This window comes from Artemia franciscana, chromosome 17 (assembly GCF_032884065.1).
Source record: "Artemia franciscana chromosome 17, ASM3288406v1, whole genome shotgun sequence".
In the NCBI taxonomy this organism is placed as follows: Eukaryota; Metazoa; Arthropoda; class Branchiopoda; order Anostraca; family Artemiidae; genus Artemia; species Artemia franciscana.
Genome location: NC_088879.1, coordinates 16,257,743 through 16,284,827, shown reverse-complemented (window position 1 = coordinate 16,284,827; position 27,085 = coordinate 16,257,743). Strand labels below are relative to the sequence as shown.

Genomic DNA, 27,085 nt, shown 5'->3' with positions numbered 1-27,085 from the left:
TTGTTAGTCAATTCAATTTAGTCGAATTAATTGAGTTCAAATCAGTCAGTTCAATTGCTTTACGTTGTACAGGCTTCACCACTTTACCTTTTATGTCAAACTTCTCGTTTATTTTGTTTCCTTTATTGTTGGCCGTGAAAATCAACTGAGTACGTAGTTCTAGTTAAGACTAATTAAGTTAAGTTAAGTCTAGTTAAGACTAGTTAAGACTAAATACAATCCACTGTGTCATCCAAAATCTTTAAATTCTTTTTTTTTGGGGGTAATAGCTACCATCTTTAGTATAGTTTAGCTCTCCGTTCGTCCGAACGTGAACTGTTTTATCTTAAAGTATTGTGGATGGACAAAATAAGTCTTTAGTACACGAAACTCTTAAAAATTTATGAATCTATTTATTATTAGATAGATATATTATTATTTTGCATATTATTGTTATTACACAACATTATTATTATCACTCTAATATATTATTATACATTAGTATTATAATACATATTAATATAATATCATTATTGCATTGAAGTAGCCTACATATATATATATATATATATATATATATATATATATATATATATATATATATATATATATATATATATATATATATATATATATATATAGTATAATTTTTATTATGATATATCATTATTTTGCAGGTGTTTGGAATCCGACAATCCTTATATACCACCTAGCAAGATGAACAACTTAATTAATAATCAAGTTTCTAAAAACGCCAATGAAAAGAACGCAAATATGTCGACGCTGGAAAAAAGTACTTTACAAAAAGTGAAGAAAACGTATGTATAACAGGTGTGAATACTGGCTAAATGTGCCAATTGAATTTTAAGAAATAAGCTGCTATACTAGCAGGAAAAGCTGTGATCAGTATATTTTAGTGTTTCAGAATAGTTCTGGGTCTGTATCTATTGTGCAAAAAGAAGTTATATCCAATTTTAATATACGGCAATTGGTATTTGGAAAATACACGCTTAGTCCAAAGCTTCAGGTAGTATATTTTGTAGTAATTTAATTTTTGTATTTGATATGCAACTTCACTTTTTTATTCTTTGTTTTTAAAGAAAGTTTTATAAACGTAATTTTGTTTTTGAATTGCACTATTTTATCATTTTCTGAGGAATACTGCTATTTCCAGGATTTTTTAATCTCAGAAGAGGCAAAAATCCACTATTTCCATTTTGCATTTAAGCTTTTAATGGTTTCCTGTTTTGAATAAATTTCTGAGAATTAGCAAGGCCGTATTCAGCATTTCTGTTCTGGATGGGGGAGTAATCTTAGTTCCAGAAGTTTACCAAAGTTTACCAAAAGTTCACAAAAGTCTACCAAAAAAACCATTACAAAACGCATCAAAAATTTTGTTTATGTATATATTGGTTACTTTTTTGTGAGTCGGACAAAAATTGCGGGGGGGGGGAGGAGGTTTATAACCCGGTACTTCCCCCCCCCCCCCTGGATATGGCCTTGTACTAGAACAGAACTCATTGTATTAAACTTTGTGCAAAGTCATTTTAAACTTATTTGCCATTGCGCTTATTCCTCTGATGATTAAAAAACAAACAAAAACCTGAGCATTGGAAACTATCAGTTGCATGACATTATAATGACAATCAAATTTTGCTAATACTGTAATTTAGCTAGTGCTACTTTGAGCCAGTCAAATTTTTCATAGAATTACTGATTAGCTGAAAAATTCTGATTGTGTTCAATTAGCGCTAGCTAAGTCTCTGAATTAGTAAAATTTTATTGTGAGTGGACCGCTACTAAAACAAACGGATAAATATTTCTTGGAATAATAAAAGACGTGTTGTAACTTCATTTTTGCCCAATATTACAGACATGCTAAGCCATAGTATTGTTTTAATCAAGTGAAAAATTGCTGATTGGATGAATTTGTTAAAGAGGAGAATATTGTGAATATGTTTGTAAAGAGAACTTGCCTCTCCCTCACTGTGGGAACTGTTGATTATATTTAATGTCCCGGTGACATTTGACTCAGTGCCTATATATTAGCCTACTGTTATGTGAGGAAAGTACAAAGTGCAGAAGAAGAACAAGTTTGAGAAGGAACTTCAAAGGCATCGATTTTTTCTAAAGCCGCCCCTGACAGGATCTCCCATATTGTCAATGATCTGACAATAATATAATGTCAATATATAATTGTCAGCACTTTAGGAATAGTTTGGTTTTGTTTAGTTATTATCCCCAAAATTCATAGTGTTAATAGTTGCAATAAGGATAGTTAATAATGACAGGAATAAAAACCAATGAGGAAATAGGCTTTTGAAGAAACTTTTTTTAACGGGAAGTGTTTAAGAGATGGTGATGATAAATATTTTGGAACTACTGGCCTTAATATTAATTTTAACTCGTCTGTTTGACTTTACGATAGAAGTTTTATTGCCATTGAGGTATTGTTAAAAAAAAGCACATCAAATTTCTTTTTACTTTAGTAATATATTGGGAAACCTTTCACTTCGGAGGTCATTCAACTTGAATTGTCGGAAATGGTATTGATCGTATTGGGTCATGGGCCTTAGTTTTGTGTTAATTTTTTAATTTAGATTATGTTTATTTGCAGCTAACTTTATGTTACAAATTTGTGAATCCTATAGGAATCGTTTGATGCGTATCATGGCATGGTGGTGTATAGTTTAGGACTGAAACTTTGAAATGAGATTTATCAGCTAGCCTTCTAATTTCATGTTCAAAATAATATTCAACCTTCAAATTTCATGTTCAAAGTATTGTTTCATATTCAACTAAACTATAGCTTTGTAATATTTATCTGCACATATAAAATCCAGAAAACTAAAAAAAATCCGATTTCACCCAGCTAATGATTGCAATTAATTTCTAGCATGACAAGGGACTAGTATTCTGACGAATGAGACTATCATTTCCTTTCTTCTGTTCCATTATCCATCCCATATTCTGTTGTATGTTAACCATCGATTTTAATCGTCAGCGGATGACTTTGCGAATACTATATATAATTACAGTGAGAATTTTTGTTGTCCTATAACCCTCTTCTAAATTGAAGAATTCTATCGCTTTCTAGAATCAAGAAAATATCTTCATTTCGAATGGGTATTTTCAGCATTTGAAACCCGTTTTCAGGGAAGGTATTTTTAAACCCCTTATTTATTATTGAAAGTCATTAAAGGGGTGGATAGGATTGTACTGAGGAGGGCATAAGCTTAGGCGTCTGACTCCCTCCTGCCAATTTGTGACTAATTACAAAAGTGTCCATCTGTCTGTTATTTAATGGCTGAAACAGTCCCCCCCCCCTCCCCCATTGATTTTAAAGATCATGGTCATAGGTCTGGTGTGACAAAAGATTATATAATATACAGAGCGTCCCAGAATGTAGTGTCTATTGAAGCGTACTTTCTAATGCATCAAAATGAACACTTTCGAAATTACAATTTTGGCTCGTTAGAATGCATCAAAAACACATGAACTGGTTCATTAGCCCGTTGCTGTTAGTTTGATTGTATATTGAAAATTTTTGTTTAGCTGTCGGTAACAGCGACAATGTATTCTAATTATAAGGTATTTATTACCCCTATAGTGCTGAAAATCTTACAGTCTTATTTTTCCCTTTTGTCTTCCAGAAATTTCATTATTGATGAAAATAAAGCTTCAAATCTAGCAATGACTCCCGAGTAGATATATTTGACTTGTTATTTGTTAATTAAATAAAATTAAATAATAAATTTAGGTTCCTAAAATTTAACGATTTTGTTTTCAAAAATTATAAAGTAATCGGTCGTATCTTCACCCTCTCTAATATGGAGCATAAGCATTTCCTTTTGACCTCAGTGAAATTTGTGCTTATTATATGCCTACCCTTCAATAATTTGCTAAACAAAACGAAAAAACAAAACAACTACATGTTTCTTTATATTGTATGTAGGAATAAGATGTGATGCTGATTTATTACAATTCTCATTGTTAACAATTTTAATCGTAATTGCAATTATCAAACAATAACTTTAATTAGAATTACCATTCAAAATAAATAGCAGTTACAGTTTTAAGTATAAAATTGGGAGATATATGCATACCACTGGCGGACCCAGGGGGGCCAGGTCCCTACCCCCTAAAATTTTTCTGGCGCCCTCTTAACCTGTATTTTTTCTTTTTTATTCTTTTTTTAGAATAAACTTGTCAATTTGATCAATTATTGGCACCTTTGAATGAATCCATAACATAAATTGAAGTTTAATGGTGAATTCAAAAATCATTAAATTACAATCTAGAAATTTACTTGTCCTAAAACTAGGGTTCCTAAACTTTGAATAAATTCGATGTTTGATTTTGACAAGATACATTGTTAAATTAGCCTAAATTAGGTAATAATCTGATAAACAAAACTAGTACATAAATAATTTAAAGTTTAATTTAAAGTTTTAGAGTGATGAAATAATATCGAAAAATTATATGGTATTCTTTAGCTCAAAAACTATATCCCAACTCCACCTAAACACGGAATTTGAATACAATGTGTAACTCCTTGAATCCTTTAAATTGTTTTGACTTGGGACTATTCTTAGATTTTTCCATTGTTTATGAATCTAGAATAGCAGTATAAAAAGAAAGAAAAACATTTGGGAAAAATATAACTATCTCAGCAGCTTTATTGCAACAGATCTTGGAATGAAAAACATGTTTTGACATTTGTCTCTTTTTAATAAGTTCTTTATATGTTTGCCAGGCAATGAAATTGGTCAAAATACGCTTAATCACTTTAATAAATCAATTAATGTGTCATTTAATACTTTGTTAAATAATTTTTCATTTCTTTATATATTGCTATTTATTTTTATTTTAATACATATTTAGAACGTTAATGTAATTTTTGATATAGAACGCTGTTGGTACTGGTTTACCTGCTAAGTTTACAAAAAATGACTGACTTGTCTGATGTCATTTCATTCATTTTTTCGATTTTATTTCCAGTCAAGCTTGCCTGAATCCTACTCAAAATGAAAAAGTAATACATAGATATCTTACTTCAACTTTTCTCTGGGGAGTTGACCACAGGGGTGGACCAAATTGACAAAATTATTCTAAAAGAAGAGTAAAAAAAAACAAGACAACAGGGTACCAGAAAAAATCTTGGGGGAGGGATGAACCCCTGGATCCGCCAATGGGTGGCCAGTGGCCTAGAGTTTGTTTGGTTTAAAGGGGATGGGCTATGGAATGCTCAGTTTTACCAATCGTGGATAGTTTTCCTCCTATATCGTATATTTTGGGTAGGCCTATATTTGTTTACTTTTTTGAAATTGTATACTCCAGCCCTTTCCAAGTTTAGTGTAACTCGTAAAATGATAATTATTTATATTGTGAATTTATATTCTGAATATATTTTTTTGTTTTTTCCATAGATTTGAATGAGTAAGGGTTTTTTAATTTTTTTTGGAGGGGGGGGGTACAGTATAATTAGCTTAGGTTAAAACAGCTAAATTTTATTCATTCTCTGTCGTTTTCGGTCGGTTTTGTCAGGATAGGAATACGGCAGGCAGTATGTATGAGTAGGTGGTGGGGGGTTAACCCCCCTATATTCTTTTCTTTGCAATACCTTTTATTGCATTTGGTTTTTCTTGCCAAGGGGTAAAAAGCTCAGTACTGTAGATGAAGTTGTTTTTTAATCTAGTTATTGCCCTTCTCTGTTGTCCTAGCAGTTTTATTATTTTAATTTCTTATATACATTTCAATGAAAAAGAGAAATAGTCATGCACATATTCAGGAAAACTACTGGAAAAGAAAATCTTGTTAATTTATTTTTGGTATTTTATTACCCTTCTTTGTATGTAGTATTTTTTTTTTTTGTCTAATATCTATAGAATTGCAGTTCGTTAAGGGAAGACAGTGATTAGGGACAAGATACTCTAACGACGTTTCAATGGGCCTCTCAGATACATAAGATTTCTTAAGAGAGGTTCTTTGGAGGAAATCCAGCTGTACGAAAAGAAAAGAAAATCTTGAGGAAAAATTTAAAGTGAGGAAAATCCAACAACTGATTTATTTTCTGTGAATTACAAAAGAATCCCCATTTCAATGAAAACCTCTTCAATATGTTTCTGCTGGAGGGGGAACGGGCATTCGACCTCCTCATGAAAAATCAATAATTTACAGAAACTGCAAAATTTGATAACACTAGGAATAACTATGGCAGTTTTTTTTATCTTTAGTGACTATTTGTTCAACACTTCGCCTTACTGAAGAATTGTTTATCTGGTTTACCGCGCCCTTCCCTGGAGTAAAAAAAACAAACTTCCAGGCTACAGTACCAACAACAAGGTAGAGAGAAAACTGGCTCTTGCAAAATCAGGGTTTTCTTGGCAGACCTCCCCCCCCACCCCCCCAAAAAAAACATCAAAAAGACATTAAATGGTGTGCCACTCCTGGCTGAATCGATGGCTCAAAGTTGTCATCACTATCTTGCCCAACTCCTTATCTTTCATCGCCATGAAAACACTTCCCCAGCACTTAGTTCTAATTTGAAAAGCTTTTGGGAGAAATACTCAGCAAACATTAGATTAGCGAACGCCGATGGAGTGTTTGTTTGACCGTGTGATGCATGAGCGAGGAAATTCAATTTAAGAGATGATGAATTACTTGAATTAGCCATTAATCAGAAACTAATCGCTCTTTCCTCTATAAACAAGCATCTAGAATCCCTTAAATGTTTCCAACCTCAAGTGAATTCTTACGGGCTAAAATGATTAAAGAGCACTAACAAGTTGCATTTCCACTCATGGAGGAATAGAGTATACCCTCCCCCCATAAGAACTCCACATAAAGCGCCTCTAATAGAATTCAAAGCAGCATGTTTCAAGTGTATTACAACCCCGGCAATCAGCTTAAAATTATGGTTGTGAATTATCAGCAAAAGGGTAGTGGGTAGGGGTTGATTCTTATCCTCTTCTCTTTGCAGCCTTCTTTTGTTAACAAATAACCTGTATTTTAATGGATTTTTCTTGCTAAGGGGTAATAGTTTAGCCCTGTAGATTAATTTTTTATTTTAGTTTTAGTATTTTATTACCCTTCTCTGTATGTAAATTCTTTTTTCTTCGTCTAATTTCTATAGAATTACAGTTCATTAAGGGAAGACATTGATTAGGGACAACATACTCTAACGACGTTTCAATGGGCCTCTCAAATACATAAGATTTCTTAAGAAAGATTCTTTGAAGGAGATGCAGCTGTATGAAAAGAATATTTTCTGCTAGGGAAGTACGCAGGGTGGAGGGGGCTAACTGTATTTCTAAGGAGGGATGTTATCTGGGTTAGCCATTCATATAGCTCAGCATTTGTATGTTAATTCTTTATTTTAATGTTGGTTTTTTATTACTCTTGCACAGGGTGCGGGGGAGGGGGCTAACTGCATTTTCAAGGAGGGAGGTTCTTTGGATTAACATTCGTATAGCTGGGCTGCTAACAAGCGGCATATAACGAAAACATCTTGACCACCATGATTTTTTTTTTAATTATCAAACCATAAAAATAAGAATATTTTGAGATGGATTTTTGACTAATTTTCTTTAGACAAAATGGACCAAATTCGGATCACCCGGCACAAGAAATGAAACTAAGAAGATTTTGCCATTCTTTATGAAAGTCAATAACTTTAATTCGTCTTTAACTTTCTGTTTCACATGTTATTTCCAAATAGTTCTCTCTTCAGAAACCTTATGTATTCAAGAAGCCCATTGAAATGTCATTAGTGTCTTGTCCCTAATCACTTTCTCCTCTTGATCAAAGTATTTCTATAGAAATTAGATGAGCTATTGGAACTAGTAAGGAATATGAATAGTCGGAAATTGATGAATTATATATATCTATCGTTTGCATGTTTATGGGGTTAGAGGGGGTGGGGGGCTCAGCTGTATAAAGGAAAGGAGAAATTAAGCTCTTCATTAATACAAGCGACTGTACGTCACAGTTTATAGTAATTTAATTAAAGCATTAATTTAATTAAATAATTAATTAATTATATATTATAATTATAATATATTATTAATTATTATTATTATTAATTATTAATAATTATTATTTATTAATTGTTAATAAAGCATTAATTTCAGTAATTTTATTATTGCAGTAATTTAGTTTAAAAAAGGATAATAAATGCTAAAACTTTATAGACGCCAGTAAATGAGATGCATCATCTAAACTAATACTCAAACACTAATAATACTCTTAGTACATCTAAAATAAGAAATATATTGAAATAGGTGATGTATTTGGTTGAAAAAAAATCTTAGTCAGCCCTTCTGGTCATATCTACTGATATGACCAGAGATATGACCAGAAGGTCATATCTGAGATATGACCAGAAGGTCATATCATCTCTTTTCAAAGGGGTTAATAAGCTTTTATATTATGTGCAAGTTTAAGGCCAAATAAAGAGATTTTGACCCTGGTAACTATTTTATACCTATTTCTGTTGTGGAAAGTAAAATTTGTACCATTAATGGATTTTGCATGCTGGGTTTTCCTGTCTAAGGTCGGAGAATCCGAATGTAGACCTAAGATCCATGATTTTCAAACTGAGCAGAACATAATTTCGAAGAGAAGAATCAGTGTTCAGTTTTTTTTTGTTCGAATTAAAATGATTTAATCTAACAATGATGTGATTGTTAAAACTTAATAAAAAAAAATCAGACAAAAGTAGCCCATCGTAGTCTAGAAGAAAAATACTGGAAATACTATTGTAAATATTGTCCAAATTTTGAAATCTAGATAACAATTTTGAGAATTTTGTTCGTGCTCTATTTAAGTATTTCTTTTGTGTTTCATCTCTGAATACATGATTTTCCAATAAACAAAATAATGGGATGTGTTCTCGTATTCGTGTCAAGCATTGGGTGTTAATAATTCTTCTGACAATGATTCTACGTATGACATTCCTGATTATTATGGAACGATGATTATTTAAGCTTTTATTGGACCCAAAATTTCTGGAATAAATATTGAGCTATTTAGTTGTCTAAAACTATGCTATAAGCAAGGGTGTGCACCGATAAGGACTATTTGGCAGCTATTCCTTAGAAGAAATAAATATATGTTCTGTAAGATTTTGTAGTGTTTGAAAAAATGACACATATGATAGAAGACTATCAAATTGTAAATCGAAATCCTCACTTAAGTGCTTTGCTTCGGATCAATCAGATCAATGTTTGATCAATCAGATCAATCATCAAATTTAACCAATATGGTTTACTGCTTATTTACAAGCAGTCCTGATTGGTTAAAACCGACTGTGTTTAAACATTGAAGATTAGCTGAGCACACAAAAGAGTGGCATATAATTGAGCACAATTTTGTTGAAGGGAAATATGTTAATACTTTTTTTTATCTAAATCGTAGCTCAGTGCATAGAAAACAATTTTTTTCTATTAGTTTTTAGCATACGGAAATATGATTTTTATCTTCAAACAATAAATTCATTTTTTTACTGGAGAAGTTATTTTTGTATGCTTAAATTTTGTTCAAATTTTAAGTGTCAATGATTAGTTATTGTATTTTAGCCATTGTTTTTAGTTATATTCCATTGCGTCCATTTGTTTTCCTTAGTTTTATTGTATATGTTTGGATTTATTTTTACTGAAAGTGTTTTTAAGTTGTGTACTATATAAATATTGACATTGAAGGAAATAAAAATTGTTTTGAAAGAAATGCCTTGTAGATTATATATGCCTTACTACTAAGGCACTACTACTTACTACTAAGAATGTTTTATTCTTTAGCTAAACTTCACTTTGTTTTTCTCAATTACAGACCTACAACATTGTTTTCAAGATAAAACACTTTGGTGGCAGCGGTAACTAAAAAAAAGCTTAAATATTCCTACATTGAGCTATTCAGAAGCCGAAATATCGGGAAAATGCTCTTTAATACATTTTTCTATGGGTTTGATCAAATTGAAATATATATTTATAACTAATATATACGGTTATGTAATGGTTGAGAAGCCATACGGAAAGACAAGAAAAACATACAGAAATTAACGAAAAAATCACGTAAGGCAACGGTGAAGGCTTAATGGTATCACTTCCTCAGATATTGGGGGAGGGGCAAAAATGTTTTTTTTTTAATTTAGGTGGGGGCAACTTTGCTGTTTTGTATTTCTTTAATAAAAATACCATAAAAGGCAATCTTTAACGAAAATGTCCGAAGAAGTACTTTTAAAATCTAGGGGAGGAGGTAAAATACCCCTCCTGTCCCCTTCCCCCTATTGACTTCCCTATGAGGGTGTAAATGCGCCTAGATCATCTCCAGCTTGAAATTATATATGAGAGAAAGGTTGAGATAGACACGATAAGCGGATGAAGGATTACAGATTGCCAAAGATCATTCTGGTCGGCCAACCATATAAGGCCAAGTGAAAAATAGGTTGTCCCAAAATTGGGTGGGAGGATGTCGTAAGAAAATACTTAAGAGAAATGGACCTCTTGGTAGGGTATAGAGAGGGAGGCTTTGAATAAATTGGGATGAATGAGGAGCACACATAGCTGTACTGTTCTCAGCCGGCTTGGTGCTATGGTGAATGGTTAGTAGTAGCAGCAGTAGTAGTAGTAGCTCTATTAAAATTATCATTCTATAGAATGGGGAAAATACCTGAGGAATGAAGGATAGAATAGTCAAAGAAGGCGGAGTAATTTTATTTTTTTTTTTAATGGCGACTGTGACATTTTCCTTAGTTTCTGTTTGAACTTGATTAAAAGATTAAATTAAATATGATGACTACTATTGCTTTTAAAATACCACAATTTGTGTGTGAAGATAGAAAGAAGAAAAATAGCCTACAAAACTTAAATTACTTTTAATATTGCTGTGCGATTTTGTAACGATTTTGATTGAATTTTAATGAACTGTAACGCTATTTTTTAATGTTTCCCAGAGCTGTTTCGCTTTTATAAAACAGAACAGTAATTAACCATCCTCGTCTACTTCATATTTTGCCACACTGGCATAAACCCTAAATAATTTTGGCTTTGTTGGTAGTTAACTGGATTAGGAACACACTGCCATCCACAACCCTGTGGCTATTTTGGGTAGTACAAATATTATTCATGATATGAATCTCTCTAGTAGATTCATAATATTTAGAGGTTTAGCTCCAGTATTTTATTGGGGAAGGGAGGGCAAGGTAGGTTCGTATCCGGATAGTCAACAGGCATTACTTTTTTATTTACTTTTAATTACTTTTTTCTTTCAAAATTATGGGGGGGGGGAACCGGTTAAAAATAACCAACGAGTCTGTAAAATTGATTGTTCCATGTGAAAGTTGGAGTTGCTGTACGAGTTTTAAAAATAAGATCTTTTAAATAATAAAAGTGTGTAACCATTAGTGGCTAACTGACAGGATTGATTTTAGAAAGCAAACTTTCTTTAAAGGTAATCAAATTTCCAAGAGAGAAGAGAAGTCAGTTTACTGGTCTTGGAGTATTAGAATAAGACTTATTTGGACGGAAATCGAAAGTCCTGGGACTTCTTTTAATCAACAAAAATTTCAAGGTTTTTTTTGCAAAAAAATGAACAAATTGCAGACTCTGAGTACATATCTCCTTTTAAACAAAAAGGAGAGAAAAAGGATTACGTGTCAGTCGTGACTAAAGTCCCGATGTCCTATAAAAATAGTTAGAGGAATTAAGTTAAGAGGAATCTCAACTTTTCCTACGCAAATTCTAAAAGTCATCTAAAAAATCTTTTTATCGCCAATGCTTGCAACCACGTGGCCGTCCCAGTTTAGCCTAAAAGGACTCAAATGTCTTTTAAATTGATAGAGTTTCAAATAGTAGCCTAATCAGATCAGCGGTTGGGAACAACCCATAAAAATTCCCATCAGGTTCTAAAAATAATTTACTTTTATTCTGTTAAAAGTGTCCTTAAATGGTTTACTTTTACCGCACAAAAACTTCTATATTGTTATGTATTTTCAGTAAAGCGCTAGTTTTCTGTAATCCTACAAATGTAGGGAAATACGGTTTATTTGTACTATGTTTATTGAAATGTCTTAGATAGGCTGTGAAGTAATAATTTTTGTTCGTTTTAAGTTTCAATTTCTCTCTATAATTCCCTCGGAAAAACTTTATTTTTTTAAAATTAATAGGGATATATATACTATATATATATATATATATATATATATATATATATATATATATATATATATATATATATATATATATATATATATATATATATATATATATATATATATATATATATATATATATATATATCCAACGGGAAAATCTGAGAGGGGTACCCCAGGTCTGCACTTTGACCTAAAGCCGGGTTTACTCTTCGATTGACAATACTTATGCCTATATTGAAATTCTTACAAGAGTCTCTACTTTTTAAATCCGTTTGTATATATATATATATATATATATATATATATATATATATATATATATATATATATATATATATATATATATATATATATATATATATATATATATATATATATGTATGTATGTATGTATGTATATATGCCGAAACCCGCATTTTGCTGATAAATATGGGAGTAAAGTATTTTCAAATAATTTACTATTAACAGAACAAAGTGTTATAGGACTATATGACGAACAATGTGAAGGATCCTTGTCCTTTTTGAGTATACAAACTACTTTACCTTCTCTCATCAAAGAACGGACATAATGATGGGTTACCATTACTTGATATAATAACTTAAGATGCTCTAGTAATTTTTTAGTACCATACAGAAGGTGCTCTGGTAACAAACCATCTGGACCTGGGGCCTTCCCACATTTTAGTGATCTAATCAAACAGTTCATGGTAACGAACTGTAGTAAGGAGCGACCCGGCTCAATAGAAACCAAAACTCTAAAAAATGAAATTTTGCTACCAATAGCTACATCAAAAGAATCGGATTTTAATGCTGATTTTAAATATATAAGTTTCATCAAGTTTAGTCTTACGCATCAAAAGTTACGAGCCTGAGAAAATTTGCGTTATTTTAGAAAATAGGGGGAAAAACCCCCTAGAAGTCATAGAATCTTAACGAAAATTATACCATCATATTCAGCATATCAGAGAACCCTGCTGTAGAAGTTTCAAGCTCCTATCTAAAAAATTTGGAATTTTGTATTTTTTGCGAGAAGGCAGATCACGGATGCGTGTTTATTTGTTTTTTTTTGTTTTTTTTTTCTTTTCCCCAGGGGTGATCGTATCGACCCAGTGGTCCTAGAATGTTGTGAGAGGGCTTATTCTAACGGAAATGAAAAGTTCTAGTGCCCTTTTTAGGTGACCAAAAAAATTGGAGGGCACCCAGGCCCCCTCCCACGCTAATTATTTTCCCAAAGTCAACGGATCAAAATTCTGAGATAGCCATTTTATTCAACGTAGTCGAAAAACCTTATAACTATGTCTTTGGAGACGACTTACTCCTCCACAGTCCCCGTGGGAGGGGCTACAAGTTACAAACTTTGACCAGTGCTTATATATAGTAATGGTTATTGGGAAGTGTACAGGCGTTTTCGGGAGGATTTTTTGGTTGGGGGGAGGGGTTGAGAAGAGGGGTATATACTGGGGGAACTTTCCATCGAGGAATTTGTCATGGGGGAAGAAAATTTCCATGAAGGGAGCGCAGGATTTACTAGCATTATTTAAAAAAAAAACAATGAAAAAAATAAATATGAAAAAGTTTTTTCAGCTGGAAGTAAGGAGCAGCATTAAAACTTAAAACGAACAGAAATTATTACCCATATGAGGGGCTCACCTCCTCCTAATACCTCGCTCTTTACGCTAAAGTATTTTTAGTAATGTCAACTATTTATTCTACGGCTTTTGTGATTCAGGGGTCATTCTTAATGAATTGGGACAAAATTTAAAATTTGGTGTAAAGAGAGAGGTACTGACGAGGGGGCGAACCCTCTCATATGTGTAATAAAAACATGAGAATAAAAAATTCTCTACGTAAGCTAATTTATAAGTTACGTATATCTTTTACTAATAAAAGGTTCGTAGAAAATTAAAAGTTCTAGTTGCCTTTTGAATTAACCAAAAAATTGGAGGGCAACTAGACTTCCTCCTCGCTCTTTTTTTCTCAAAATCATTCGATCAAAATTATGAGAAAGCCATTTAGCCAAAAAAAAAAATGCAAATTCCTCTGCGGAGAGCCAAAATCAAAACATGTATTGATTCAAAAACGTTCAGAAATTAAATAAAAAAAACAATTTTTTTCAACTGAAAGTAAGGAGCGACATTAAAACTTAAAACGAACAGAAATTACTTCGTATACGAAAGGGGCTGCTTCCTCATTAACGCCCCGCTCTTTACGCTAAAGTTTTTTACTGTTTTAAAAAGAAGAGTTGAGAGAAAGAGTCAAACTTTAGCGTAAAGAGCGGGGCGTTAATGAGGAAGCAGCCCCTTTCGTATACGAAGTAATTTCTGTTCGTTTTAAGTTTTAATGTCGCTCCTTGCTTTCAGTTGAAAAAACTTGTTTTTTTTTTATTTAATTTGAATCAAAACCGAAGATGGGGAAAAACAAACTAGGTTTGTATATGGGTTCAACTGAGAAAAATGATTATATAACAATTCACGATAACTCAATTCAGTTGATGGTGGATTGAACGAAAAAAACTGAAGTATAGTGTACATACCATTGTTCTAGCGGGATTTGGTCTGATAAATCAGCTGATGACTGCGTTAATCTATTAACCTCATTATAAAGTACTACTAATGCTACTACTACTACTACCAATAATAATAATAACTCACCGCAGCACCAAGCAGCCTGAGGCCAACACAGAAGGTTGAGATGGCCTAGCCATCTCAACCTTTCTTTTATTATAACCCTAGAAAGCGGGACAGATTTTTCGTACAGCTTACTATTTGAAATACGGTTAGTCAGCCGGGTACCCAGAACAATCCGTAAGCAATTTCTCGGGGCAACATCTAGTAAATTCTCATCCGCTTTTCGGAGCGCCTATGCTTCAGGGTTATATTTGATCACTGTGGTCACTGTAGCTTCCAATATTCTAATCTTGGTTTGCAGACTTATCTTCCTATTCTTCCAAACTTTTTTTTTAACTGTGAAAAAAAACATGGGCCTTGGCTATTCTACTGTTAAATCTCCACTGTCCCCATCGTCTTTACTAATAATACTACCAAGGTACTACCAGTACTACTTTGGGTTATTCCTAATCTTGGTTGATAGATCTTTTGCTTGTTGTTTCTACCATGTTGCCACTAACTTTATATATTTCTTTTTTGTTGATTTAACCATATGGAAAAGGGGGCTATTTCTTGGAAAGAGGGACACATTGATCCCAATTATGATACCATAGCCGATGTTTCTGTTTTGCTTCACCCAACCCTGGTATAACAGACCATCTTTTTTTTGTATTTCTACGAACTCTAATAACAAGAGCCACAGAGGAAGCCGCAACTTTCATAGCATGAACTATTTCAGCATAATACATATCTAATTCCAATGAGTGAAATTTTTGAGACTGGGACAGGAGGTGAAAAGGAATTCTAATTCTACTGAAAATATCATCTATTACGCACTGATATAAGTTAACGTCTATCCTATCCCGAAGTTGTTTCTGAAACCATTTCAGACTACAACGAATATCACAAAATTTTTAAACAACAAGCACTTCAAGGTGAGAATTATCACTGGTAAAAATTTCATCCGATACTTTAACAAGAGACTTTTTGAACGATTCAAGAAATTATAAAGTCAAAATTTGCCACACTACCTGCCACGCTAATCTGATGTTATAAAGGGAAAATTTGCCACGCTACCTGAATTGTAAACACAAGTATAACTTTTGCTATTCGTTGCCACAGGTAGATCTTTCGGAAGTGATCCTAATAAGATCTGGGACTACGATAAACTAGGAATAGTAAGCGTTAAAATCGCCACAAAGTAGGATGGCTTTACCAGACGTCCGTGCTTTATGAGACATTTTTGTGACACTAGTTTTTGAGACTCTTTTTTGAGACTCTTGCACATGCAAAAAATTTTTGAGACTCTCAAAAAAAAATTTGAAACTCTTGCACATGCTTTAGCAAAATGTTCGTTAGATTGTTCGTTTCTGTAATTAGTAGGCATATAAACTGCAAGAATAACGATATGGCCTAGATCAACCACAACAAAAGTATCATTGGTTTCAAGTAAAACACACTCAAGGCTGTTATTTACTCCAATCATAATTCCACCAGAGGGGCGACCTCCTGTGATTCTCGCGGGACAGATGAAGAACTTATGTTTACAAGAAACATCCAACTGATTACTATTAACGCCACTTAACTGGTGTTCTACTAAACACACTATTTTAAATGACTTGAATATTTCAGCTAAAATTATTAACTTGCCTCTTTCTTCATTTATGTTCTGAATATACAGGTTTACACAGTCAGGTTCGATGCGAAAGCTCATACCTGTGCGGGGAGGGGGATTTCAGCCTCAAGCTTGAGTGCTCAAAGGAGCGGCAGGCATACGGCTCTTCAACACGGTGCAGAAGAAGCTGTTGCTTCTGTGATTTCCACCACAATTTGCGCATTTCACAGCGGAGGCTGAACATGCATTGTCACGACTATTAACATGGGGCCCGGCACATTTACCACATTTAAGTTCATTCATACAATCAAGTGCTAAGTGATCACATCCTTGGCCTTTATAGCACTGCTTGGGTCGATTTAGTGGAGTTGACAACCGGAAAAGTGAATAATCAATTTTAATGCCATGCGTTGGAGCTATATCGAAATCTATTTGAGATTAAAAAGACAACTCTACGACTGAACTACCTCCAAAGCGCTTTGCTTGGACAACAGAGTTAACTAGACCTGTAATATTTGATTGATCAAAACCTTGTCAATCCGTATAATTCCTAAATACTCATTCTTTACGACCTTATCAATGATGCGTGAACCGGGTGGTAGGGCACATACCACGGATGAGGCCGAATCATTATTTTTCATAAACACCAGTAGCATATCTCTCCGTTGCTCAACATGGTCGATTTCATCTTAGCACCCTAAATTTGAAATAAACTCGCGCTGGTTAGTGGGATTGGAAGACTGCATACTAGCAGGTAAATTACTAAAAATGAAAGGAACTATGGCATTTTCTGGCTTAGGAAGGAACTGCCAAAAACGGTTTTGTTCACCCATACCTGTGGTAACAAACTCTTGTTTTTCAAAGAGGAAAGTTAACATTCGAACACAGTCATTTAATCTTGATGCCACAATTGTATTTCGTTTGCTTGAGAGGGAAACCGGAACATCTGACGGGTCCATAATCAGAATCATCATTCGAGATTCGGTCTTACAGCAATTCGTAGAAGTCAGCCGTAAAAGCCGCACTCGGATGTGATCTCTGGCACCTCTCAAGAAAATCCACTTTAAAAGTATCACAACAGATTTCAATAGTTTCTTTAAACGCATCTTTTCCTTAAAATTTGGCTGTTAGTTTAGCAACAGCATCCTTATCTGCCTTGTTAATAATTTGTCTCTGTAGAAAGTTCAAAACTGGACAAATGTACACTAAGTCCATTTAACAGGGCACTAAAACTTACTTCCCCATAATCTAAATGATATTCAAAAATCATAGTCCGTATTCGATCAAGTCGTCGGTAAGTTATAGTATTTCGTTATCAGACAATTTGTAATATTTCGTAATTTTCTTACTTTCTACAGTTTTGCTTATTGTGCAATCCAGTTAAATCCAAAGTATAATCCAGCTTACGTCCTTTATTTTTGTGAAGGCTCAATGAGATCTGGGATATTTTGACATCAAAATTCACCCTTTGAGGTATGTCCCTCCCTCCTCAAGTACAAAACAATCTGAGATCTCCATTGTAGAAGTTTAAGTGCCTTTTTAGGTTTTACAATTTGTCCCCCGGATCAATATGTGCAATTCCTGGGAGTTCTTTTGGATAAAAATTTATCGTTTAAGTGGCATGTTCAAATAATAAGAGTGAACATTTCCCATGGAGCCTTATGCGGAAGATTGTCTTGAAGTAATTTTTTGTTTATGAATTTTATTGTTAAATAAAGAACACAGAACTCCGACTTGGGATCATCCGAAAACTAAAGCGTTTATTTTCTTTCTTTATCCTCCGTCTGTTATGCTTCTCTTTCATTTACCCATATACATTTTACTGTTCGTCTGTGTGGATGCCCACATTTCCCTAGGTACTTGCTCCTATTCACCATCTTCATGAGAAAGCGGCGAGAACTCTCCAGTCGGCTACACACTCCTCTTGACCTCCTCAAGATTAAATATATTTATCTTTTATCTCTATCTTCGTTGGCATATCAATACCTCCAGGAAGATCTCCCGTATTGTTCTTCGGGACTGCTCAAACTAGTATGGGAAGTAAATTTGTATACAGTTCGAAACTGGGAGGATGTGATGATTCCAGCTACTCCCTCGGTTCGTTCAGACTTCGGACAGGCCGTGACTGTGGGGCGTGCTTGGAACTTGATTCCCGCTGAGACCCGGCAGTCATGAACACTTGGCTCCTTTAAGAGACAAATGACAAGTTTCTTATTCAAGGTTTCTTATTAAACTTTTCTTATGGTTTAATTTTTATTAGGTTGTTGTTTTGTTGGCGTTGGATCCTCGACGACGCAGATAATTCTAATTTTTATTTTATTGTCAGGTGATTTGAGGGTTGCTGCTTCGTGGGGACTGCCGGTGAGTTGATTTCTTTTCCTTATAGATTTATATTTAGATGTTGGTTAGTGTGTTTATAACAAGTTTTATCATTCTTTATTTATTGTATGCCGTTTCCCAAATAACGGGCCATTGAGCCATTTTGGATATTGTTTTTGTTATTGTTATTTTATAAAAATAAATAGAACTTGAACTTGAACTTGAACCATTCCTTGCAGATAGTATTTGTTATTGAGAATTATCCGGACATTTTTCGCTGGGGAATTTTTCAGTGGGGAGAAAAATTTTGGCAAGATTTACCCTGAATGCTTTTGCATAATTCTTTTTATTTGTCTTTCTTCGTTTTTGTATGGACAATTCTAAGCATGGAGAGAACTTCACTTTGGAATTGTCCGGGGACTTTTTCAGGGGAAAGGATCAAATTGTCTGGCAAGATTTTCCTGGGAAAAAAAAATATGGTTAATGTCCACAAAGATGCTGCAAGATGACCTCCATCTTTATTGCACAGAAATAATTCTGGCGTTAATTTCAATGCTTTATTTAACCAAAGTGATTTGCTTCATAATACAGTGAGAGTGATATATTCTTAAGGAGAGGAGGTAAATCTTTATGTAGGGGGTGGTAGGATAACAAAAATGCTTGGATACTACTAATCCCCCCCACCCCGGGACCTATAATAAAGGCACGAACTAAAAATATACGTGGGAACCAAAGAGAACAAGACAAGCAGTCTCAAAAGCTGGTTTAGCTTTCATGTGAGGCTTAGGCCACTTCACGTAAGGCTCAGGCCACTGAAGAGCTCAGTGGCTGTGAGGCTCAGGCCACTGAAACGTAATCCTTTTGGTATCTTAATCCCTTCCTTACACAGCAATCTACTACCCCTTATTAATAATAGACCATCGCATTGTTAGGCAAATCACTTCACGTCAATAAAGAATTAAATAAACACCAAAAACATTCAATAAGAACGGAGGTGTCACTTTACAGCACCCTTGTTGAAGCCAAAGACTACGCACAGTCTTCCACCTTTCTTATCCGTTAAAAATTTCAAACTTTAACTAACCCCCTCCCCCCTACAACCTGGAGGCTTTATTTTCTAAAACATAGACCATAAATCACAATTTATGGACAGCTACATAAAGCACGACTACACAAAGACAATATGTGCATAGTACTACTCGGCGGTACTACTACTTGCAACTTCTACTACTGCTTGTGATCACTGCTCGCAACAACCACCACTATTTGGGACTGCTTCTACCCCTTACGACTGCTACTACTACTTGCAACTACTACTGCTTCTTGCTAATGATACTAGTGACTAAAACCCTTCATATATGTAGATATGACTTAATGCGTACATAATCCCATGAAGTACGGCTACTCCCACACTGCTCCGTCTAGTAAACATATTAGCTATCATCCTTCATTCACCAACACCTGGATCGTATTTTTCAGCAGTATTTAAACCAGACGCTCCATCGAATCCTCCGACCCTAAAATATTCAATACAAAATAATCAACAGTTGTCAAACTTATCTTAGAACATGACAATCTCAAGGATGAAGACACGCTGAAAGTCATCTTTGTATACCCCGGGGTTACAAAGATGCATTGGAGATAAATACTGTCTTGACTAACAACTGTTTACTGCACCAATCCATTAGGGGCCAAGGCTACGCACAATCTTTCACCTCCCTTATCCATTAAACATTTCAAACTTCAACCAGTTTTCCACCGGAAAAATTTTGCCGGACATTTTTATCCCTGCTGACAGAAAGCTCTTCCCAAAAATTTTCTCTCCACTGAAAATTCTCCCAGAAAATCTCCCCCTCCCCCCTGCAGAAAACTCCCTTGCAAAAAAATGTCTGTAAGTTTCCCAATAACAGAAAGGCTACTATCTGCAAGCATTGGACATATTATAAAACTTTAAAAGGCGTTTAAACTTGTGCAATGAAGTTCTCTATTTGTTTTACAGCTAAGGAGGGAGGGAGATGCCTAAAAGGGTGCATCTTAATGCCGAAACATCTCAGCTCTCATTGAGCCTAAAATATATATAAAAAAATAAAAAAAACGGCAAGTCCTTCGTATGCGGAATAATATCTTTTCGTTTCGAATTTTAATTTGCTCCTTACTTTCAGTTGGAAGAATCGTTTCGAAAAAATTAAGTTCTAATCGTTTTTCAAATAATGCCGATAAATATGGCTCACCCTCCATGAAGAGCTCCCCACCGGAAACTCCGTAAAAATTTAATACCACGTAAAATTCACCCCCTTCCCCATCTTACAATTTCTTGCAGACGATTCAGAGCGAAAAATTCATTTGAGAGAGACTGAATTTCTAAGGGTTTTTCCAATCACTCCAGAAATCCCCCTTCCGTGGAAATTTTTCCTAGACATCCAAACATACTGAAAATAACCCCTGGACATTTCCCACTGCAAAAATATCCACATGCAACATTGAGTTGGCAAAGAGAGAGTAAGACAAATAAAAAAATTTCGTATTGAAATTCTGTCAAACCTCTCCACTGTAAAATTTACCCTTGAAAGCCAGCACCCAGTAATTTAACTCCCCAAAGAAACTCTGTTCATGGAAATCTATGCCAAGCACGAAATTCTCCCTCCCTAAAAAGTCTGTATGCTTTCCTATAAAAAATACTATACGTAAACAATGGACAAAATTTCTTACTTTCAGGCCTCTCCCTAAGGGCTGTGGGGGAGGGATCATGTTACCCCTAAGGGCATAGTTCAACTATGGTAAAAAAAATGACTCTAAAAATTTTTATTGGACGACTTTGGGAAAAAAATGAGCGTGGGAGAGGCCCCCTCCCATGACCATTTTTTCTCGTAAATTGCCCCCCGAGGGGGTTAGTTACCCTACAATCTTTTAGGTCACTTAATAAGGGCACTAGAAGTTTGAGTTTCTGTTCAAATGCACGCTCTACCGATCTTCTACGGCCATTATTTCCATATGGTCAACTCTGGGAAAAGAAATAATAAACAAAATAAACATGCATCCATTATTTTTCTTCTGGCAAAAAAAAGAAAAACAAAACAAAATTCTACATTTTGCTATATAGGAACTTGAAACTTCTACAGTAAGTTTCACAGTAAGTTTCTACAGTAAGTTTTCGCTAAATCTTATGGTGGGATTTTCATAGACTTCTTTAGGGGATGTTTACCCCCTTTTTCCAAAATCTTGCAAATTTTATCAGGCTCTTAACTTTTGATGGGTAACAGTAAAAATAAATTTTATGATTTATGATTAATAATAAATTCTTGATAAATTTTATATATTTTGAATCAGCATGATAAGACAATTCTTTTGATGGGTCTACTGATATCAAAATTTCCGTTTTTTATAGTTTTGGTTACTATTGAGCTGAGTCGCTCCTCACCGACAGCACAAACTGTTTGATACATAATTAGTTCTAAGGGAGAGAAGAGGGTAGGGTGGAAATTGATGTACATCCCCAGAGTCGTTTGTAAGAATTTTTTTGGGTGGGTAATCTTTCTATAGGGAGGGGGGGGGGTACAAAAAACTTTGAAAAACAAATAAAAATGTGAAATTTATATTTAATCCCTCTTGATTTCTGAGAATATTTCTGGCCTAAATATTTGGGAATATTTCTACCCTGTTATTTTAAAAGTAAAGAGTAAAATTTGACCCTAAAATGAACATTACTTATGGGAGGGGGACTTCCTCTCTCTTAACCTCATGGTCGTAGAAAATTTGGATGTGGCTTTTTGCAACAGAAATTGAGAGTTCTAGTCTTTTTTTTTGTAAGTTGAAAGTGATTGGAGACCAACCAACCGTAGGGAGGGGGGAGGTAAGCGTCGGTTCCCTTCTATTCGATCTTCGATTAGATCTATTAGACCTCTATAAATATTAGTATCTTTTGTATTTCTCTATAGCCGTCAGCGAAGCACTCAAGTCAAGCCGTAATAAAACTATCCCATTAGGAATAGACTTCCACATGTCAATTTGACCAAACTGTTTGTCAAAGTCGCGAAAGATGAGGGTTTTGACAAAATTGGACGTAGCAATTGAAAAAAACAAATGAAATACATAACACTTGCTTATGTAGTAAAAAAGCCAATATGTTGTTTCAACATACATATAAAAACTATTAAAGTCTCCGTGAGCATTATTGAATTAATAAGCCATAATCCGACCAAAAATAAAGCTTGTAGTGTCAACAGAGGCCCTTTTCGAAAACACAAACTTAAACGTAAGTTTTTGAAGAAATCAGATGACATTTAGAAAATCCGGTTCGTACGTTCAATTTAGATAACTAAGCTGTTTCAAACTGTATGCCATTCATATTTTCACTTATTTCTATCATCTTTAAATAGAGCTTTTTAGAAATTAGAATGCGTTTGACAGTTAATTTTGGATTTAATTACCAATATATTTTTTGAAAAAATACTATGTACATATTTTTGGTCATGTTTATGAGTTCAAACATGGAATTTTACACTAAAATTTACCATTTCCCGAGAAAGATATTGAACATTCTTTAAGATAGCAAAATAACATTAGATCGGAATGCAGTAGATTACTCTTAAAAACTCGTCTCCACTTGGTAAATTCTGTCATCTGCCAGAATATCGATTTGGCAACGCTTATGATCTCAAATCTGTAAACTGAAAATACGAAACGGTTAAACAAGTCTCCATTGAAGTCGAATTGGCAGTCGAAATCTTGTTTTAATTTCATTTTAGTAGAAATTAAAATTTGGATTGATTATTTCTATTTAGCCATTTAAGTATTACATTTATAGAGTATCTTATCAATATTTCACTATATGATTAATTTTTAGTAGAATTTTTATTTTAAACTCTTCTGAAATATAGACCGTGCATATATTCAGATTCAGATCCACATTACTGGAGGGTCAGAGATCTCAAAATACGTTCAGTTACTATACGTTACTGTGGTACGTTCACCACTGTAGCATATCTAAAACTGCGCATATCCCGAGACAATCTTTACCTATTTGAAGGCAAGAGTGATTTATCCACAATTATAACTCTTTACGTTACACATCTACTGCACTGATGGAAAAACATACGTTTTTGTTGGCGTGCAGTAGTAAAAATTAACCATTTTCTAAACACACCAAAAAAAGTAATAAATAGATAACAAAAAAAGAAAAAAACATACCAAAAAAAAAACAAAATCCCCCAATAAAAAAAATCCAAACAATCCTACTCCCTCAGTACCACCCAACCACCCATCCTCCTTACCACCCCCAACCAACCAGACCTCCCTACCACCTCCCATCTCATCACAAATAAAATACAAATTCAATCATTCTTTATTAAATAATCTTTTAACTTTCTCTTAAACTCTAGAAGATACTCAGCCGCCCTGATGCTCACTGGTAGAGAATTCCAGACTGCAGTTCCAAGAAACTTTAATCGAAATTCTGATCTTGTGCTACTCTGAAGCTCAATCACCAATTTATCACTATTCCTCGTATCATATTCATGAATATCACTGTTAGTACGGTAACTGTCACAAAAAGCACCTGGGACTAAATTATACACACATTGGAAAACGAAAACTGTTACTTGATAATCCCGCAGTTGGCCCACATTAAACAAATTTAAAGACTTAAAACAAGCACTTGTATTATTCACATCCTTGACATACTTGCCTACGACCCTCACGGCAATGTTCTGAAGAATCTGGACTCTTTTGAAATAACTATAAAAATTGCTCATCCGAATCAGACAGCCATATGAAATATATTGGTAAACAATTGGGTGATAAATCATTAGAAGAATCCACTATGGCAAGAAATTCATCAATCTACAAAGCATTCCAACTCCTCGGGCAATTTTTGAAGAAATAATATCTCTGTGATGCTTCCATATCGCAATATATGAACTTGTTGAATAGGCTTTCCGGATAAAATCACTAGATCTCTAGCGTCAACTGGCATGCCTACTCTGCAGAAAGTCATTAAAAATGACTTTTTCACGTTGACACACAGCAAACTAAGGTTCATAAAAACCTCCAAGCTTCTTAATGCATCATTTGCTTTCAGCACAACCTCTTCGATCGATTTAGCACACACTGTCAAAGCTGTATCATCAGCAAAGGTTGTTATATAAACATCTTGAAGATAAAAACAAATCGCATTTGCGTACACAAGATAAAGTAAGGGACCTAAAACAGAACCTTGCGGAACTACACATTTTAGTCGATAAGAAGATGAAGTCACATCATTAAGTACTACACGCAGGGATCTTCCAAGGAGATAACTTTCAAACCACTGTAAAGAAGTTCTGCGAATTCCCAGACACTTGAGTCGGTCCAGCAAAATCTTGAAATCTACAGTATCAAATGCTTTCCTTATATCAATGAAAATTGGCATTGGTAAGTACCCTTTATCCAACGCACCGCTAACATATTCCACCAGATCTTGCAAGGCATGAGTTGTGGAATATCCCTTTGGAACTCAAATTGGGTTTCACTTAATAATTTATTGACCTGGAGAAAATCATATAGGCGTTTATGGATAACTTTTTCTAATATTTTTGAGAATTGAGGTAAAATCGAAATCGGTCGCCAGTTTTCGATATCGCTTTTGCGATATCCTTTGCGACTTTAAGCTGTTCAGGGAACTTACCCTTTGAAAATAGCGACGAAGACCACACTGCCTTTCCATAACAAACAAATACAACGTAGAAACAATAGGGAAAGTTTTTTCAAGACAATGGAAATTATTTATGTAGATATTTCGGCCCTATGTCCAAGGGCCGTCTTCAGCACAATACAATACTATATATATATATAAAAGAACTTACATCAAATTGTGAGAATTAAAACTGAATATAAAAACACTTATTAAAACAATTTTTTTTTTAAAAATATAGCCCTAGCATCCTTACTTCAGCGAAGTTCAACCAGGACTGGCGAAAAGAATGAAATGAAGAAATATAAACTCATTCAAACTAAAGAGAATAAAATGATTAGATGCAATTTCTTAAAGCTAATCTTGCTTGTTTAGCAGCCTGTCTCAAAGGCCTTTTCGTAGTTGGTTCAGTACTATTATAAATTGGTTTAGTAAAATATTTTGTTAGATCATTTTTAATTAAATTTGAGTATAAAGAATTTAGTGAGTATTCCCCCAAGTCCCTGTTCAAAGAAATATTTTTATTGATTTTGAGATTAATTTCAATTGATTCTCGAACCACCTGTTTTATTCCCAAATCATTACTAATGAGTGAAGAGTTTTCAAAAAGTATCATGTGGGACGGATTATTAAAAATATGCCAACCTAGAGCAGAATCAAAGGAATTGTTGGAACCATTTGAAATTAAGGCCTTGTCTATGTCATTTTTATGCTGATGTAACCTTTTGTCTAGATTCTGATGGGTCCTGCCGACATAGTATTTTCCGCAATCACAGGGTATTTGATAGACCCCTCTTTGGCGAGTAACTGGGGTCTTATCTTTACCCGAATTTAAGAAATTGATGATTTTAAAATTATTAGTAAAAACTACGTACAGATTATTTTTTGTGCAAATATTTTTTAATTTTGTTGTAATCTTTGGGATATACGGAAGATAGACAATATTTGAGGGCTTATCAATAGCCTCACATTGTGAAGTATCTTCTTCGATTTTACAAGAATGTCTTTTTATTCTACGGCTAATTATTTTATTTACAAAAGGAATGGGGTATCCATTACCAAAAAGAATATCTCTGATAAAAATTCTCTGTTTCGAGAATCAATTGAAATTAATCTCAAAATCAATAAAAATATTTCTTTGAACAGGGACTTGGGGGAATACTCACTAAATTCTTTATACTCAAATTTAATTAAAAATAATCTAACAAAATATTTTACTAAACCAATTTATAATAGTACTGAACCAACTACGAAAAGGCCTTTGAGACAGGCTGCTAAACAAGCAAGATTAGCTTTAAGAAATTGCATCTAATCATTTTATTCTCTTTAGTTTGAATGAGTTTATATTTCTTCATTTCATTCTTTTCGCCAGTCCTGGTTGAACTTCGCTGAAGTAAGGATGCTAGGGCTATATTTTTAAAAAAAAAATTGTTTTAATAAGTGTTTTTATATTCAGTTTTAATTCTCACAATTTGATGTAAGTTCTTTTATATATATATATAGTATTGTATTGTGCTGAAGACGGCCCTTGGACATAGGGCCGAAATATCTACATAAATAATTTCCATTGTCTTGAAAAAACTTTCCCTATTGTTTCTACGTTGTATTTGTTTGTTATGGAAAGGCAGTGTGGTCTTCGTCGCTATTTTCGTCTAGCTTATGGGGAGCAGTTGACCTATGATATCTTTTATTTTATTAGTCTAGGTAAAAAACATGCTAATATTATCAATCAACAAAAATTTTTAGAA

The 27,085-nt window shown here is 33.9% G+C and overlaps 1 protein-coding gene across 3 annotated transcripts in view; it reads left to right on the top strand.

Annotated features, from left to right (window-relative positions):
- LOC136037921 (semaphorin-1A-like) overlaps nucleotides 1–9,705 on the top strand; it is a 233,001-nt gene extending 223,296 nt beyond the window's left edge. For all 3 annotated transcript variants that reach the window (XM_065720778.1, XM_065720777.1, XM_065720776.1), the window contains one exon: nucleotides 657–9,705. In XM_065720778.1, coding sequence (XP_065576850.1) covers nucleotides 657–807 — 151 coding nt within the window. In that variant the 3' untranslated portion in view covers nucleotides 808–9,705. The remainder of the gene's footprint in view (nucleotides 1–656) is intronic.
- The last annotated feature ends 17,380 nt before the right edge of the window (nucleotides 9,706–27,085 follow it).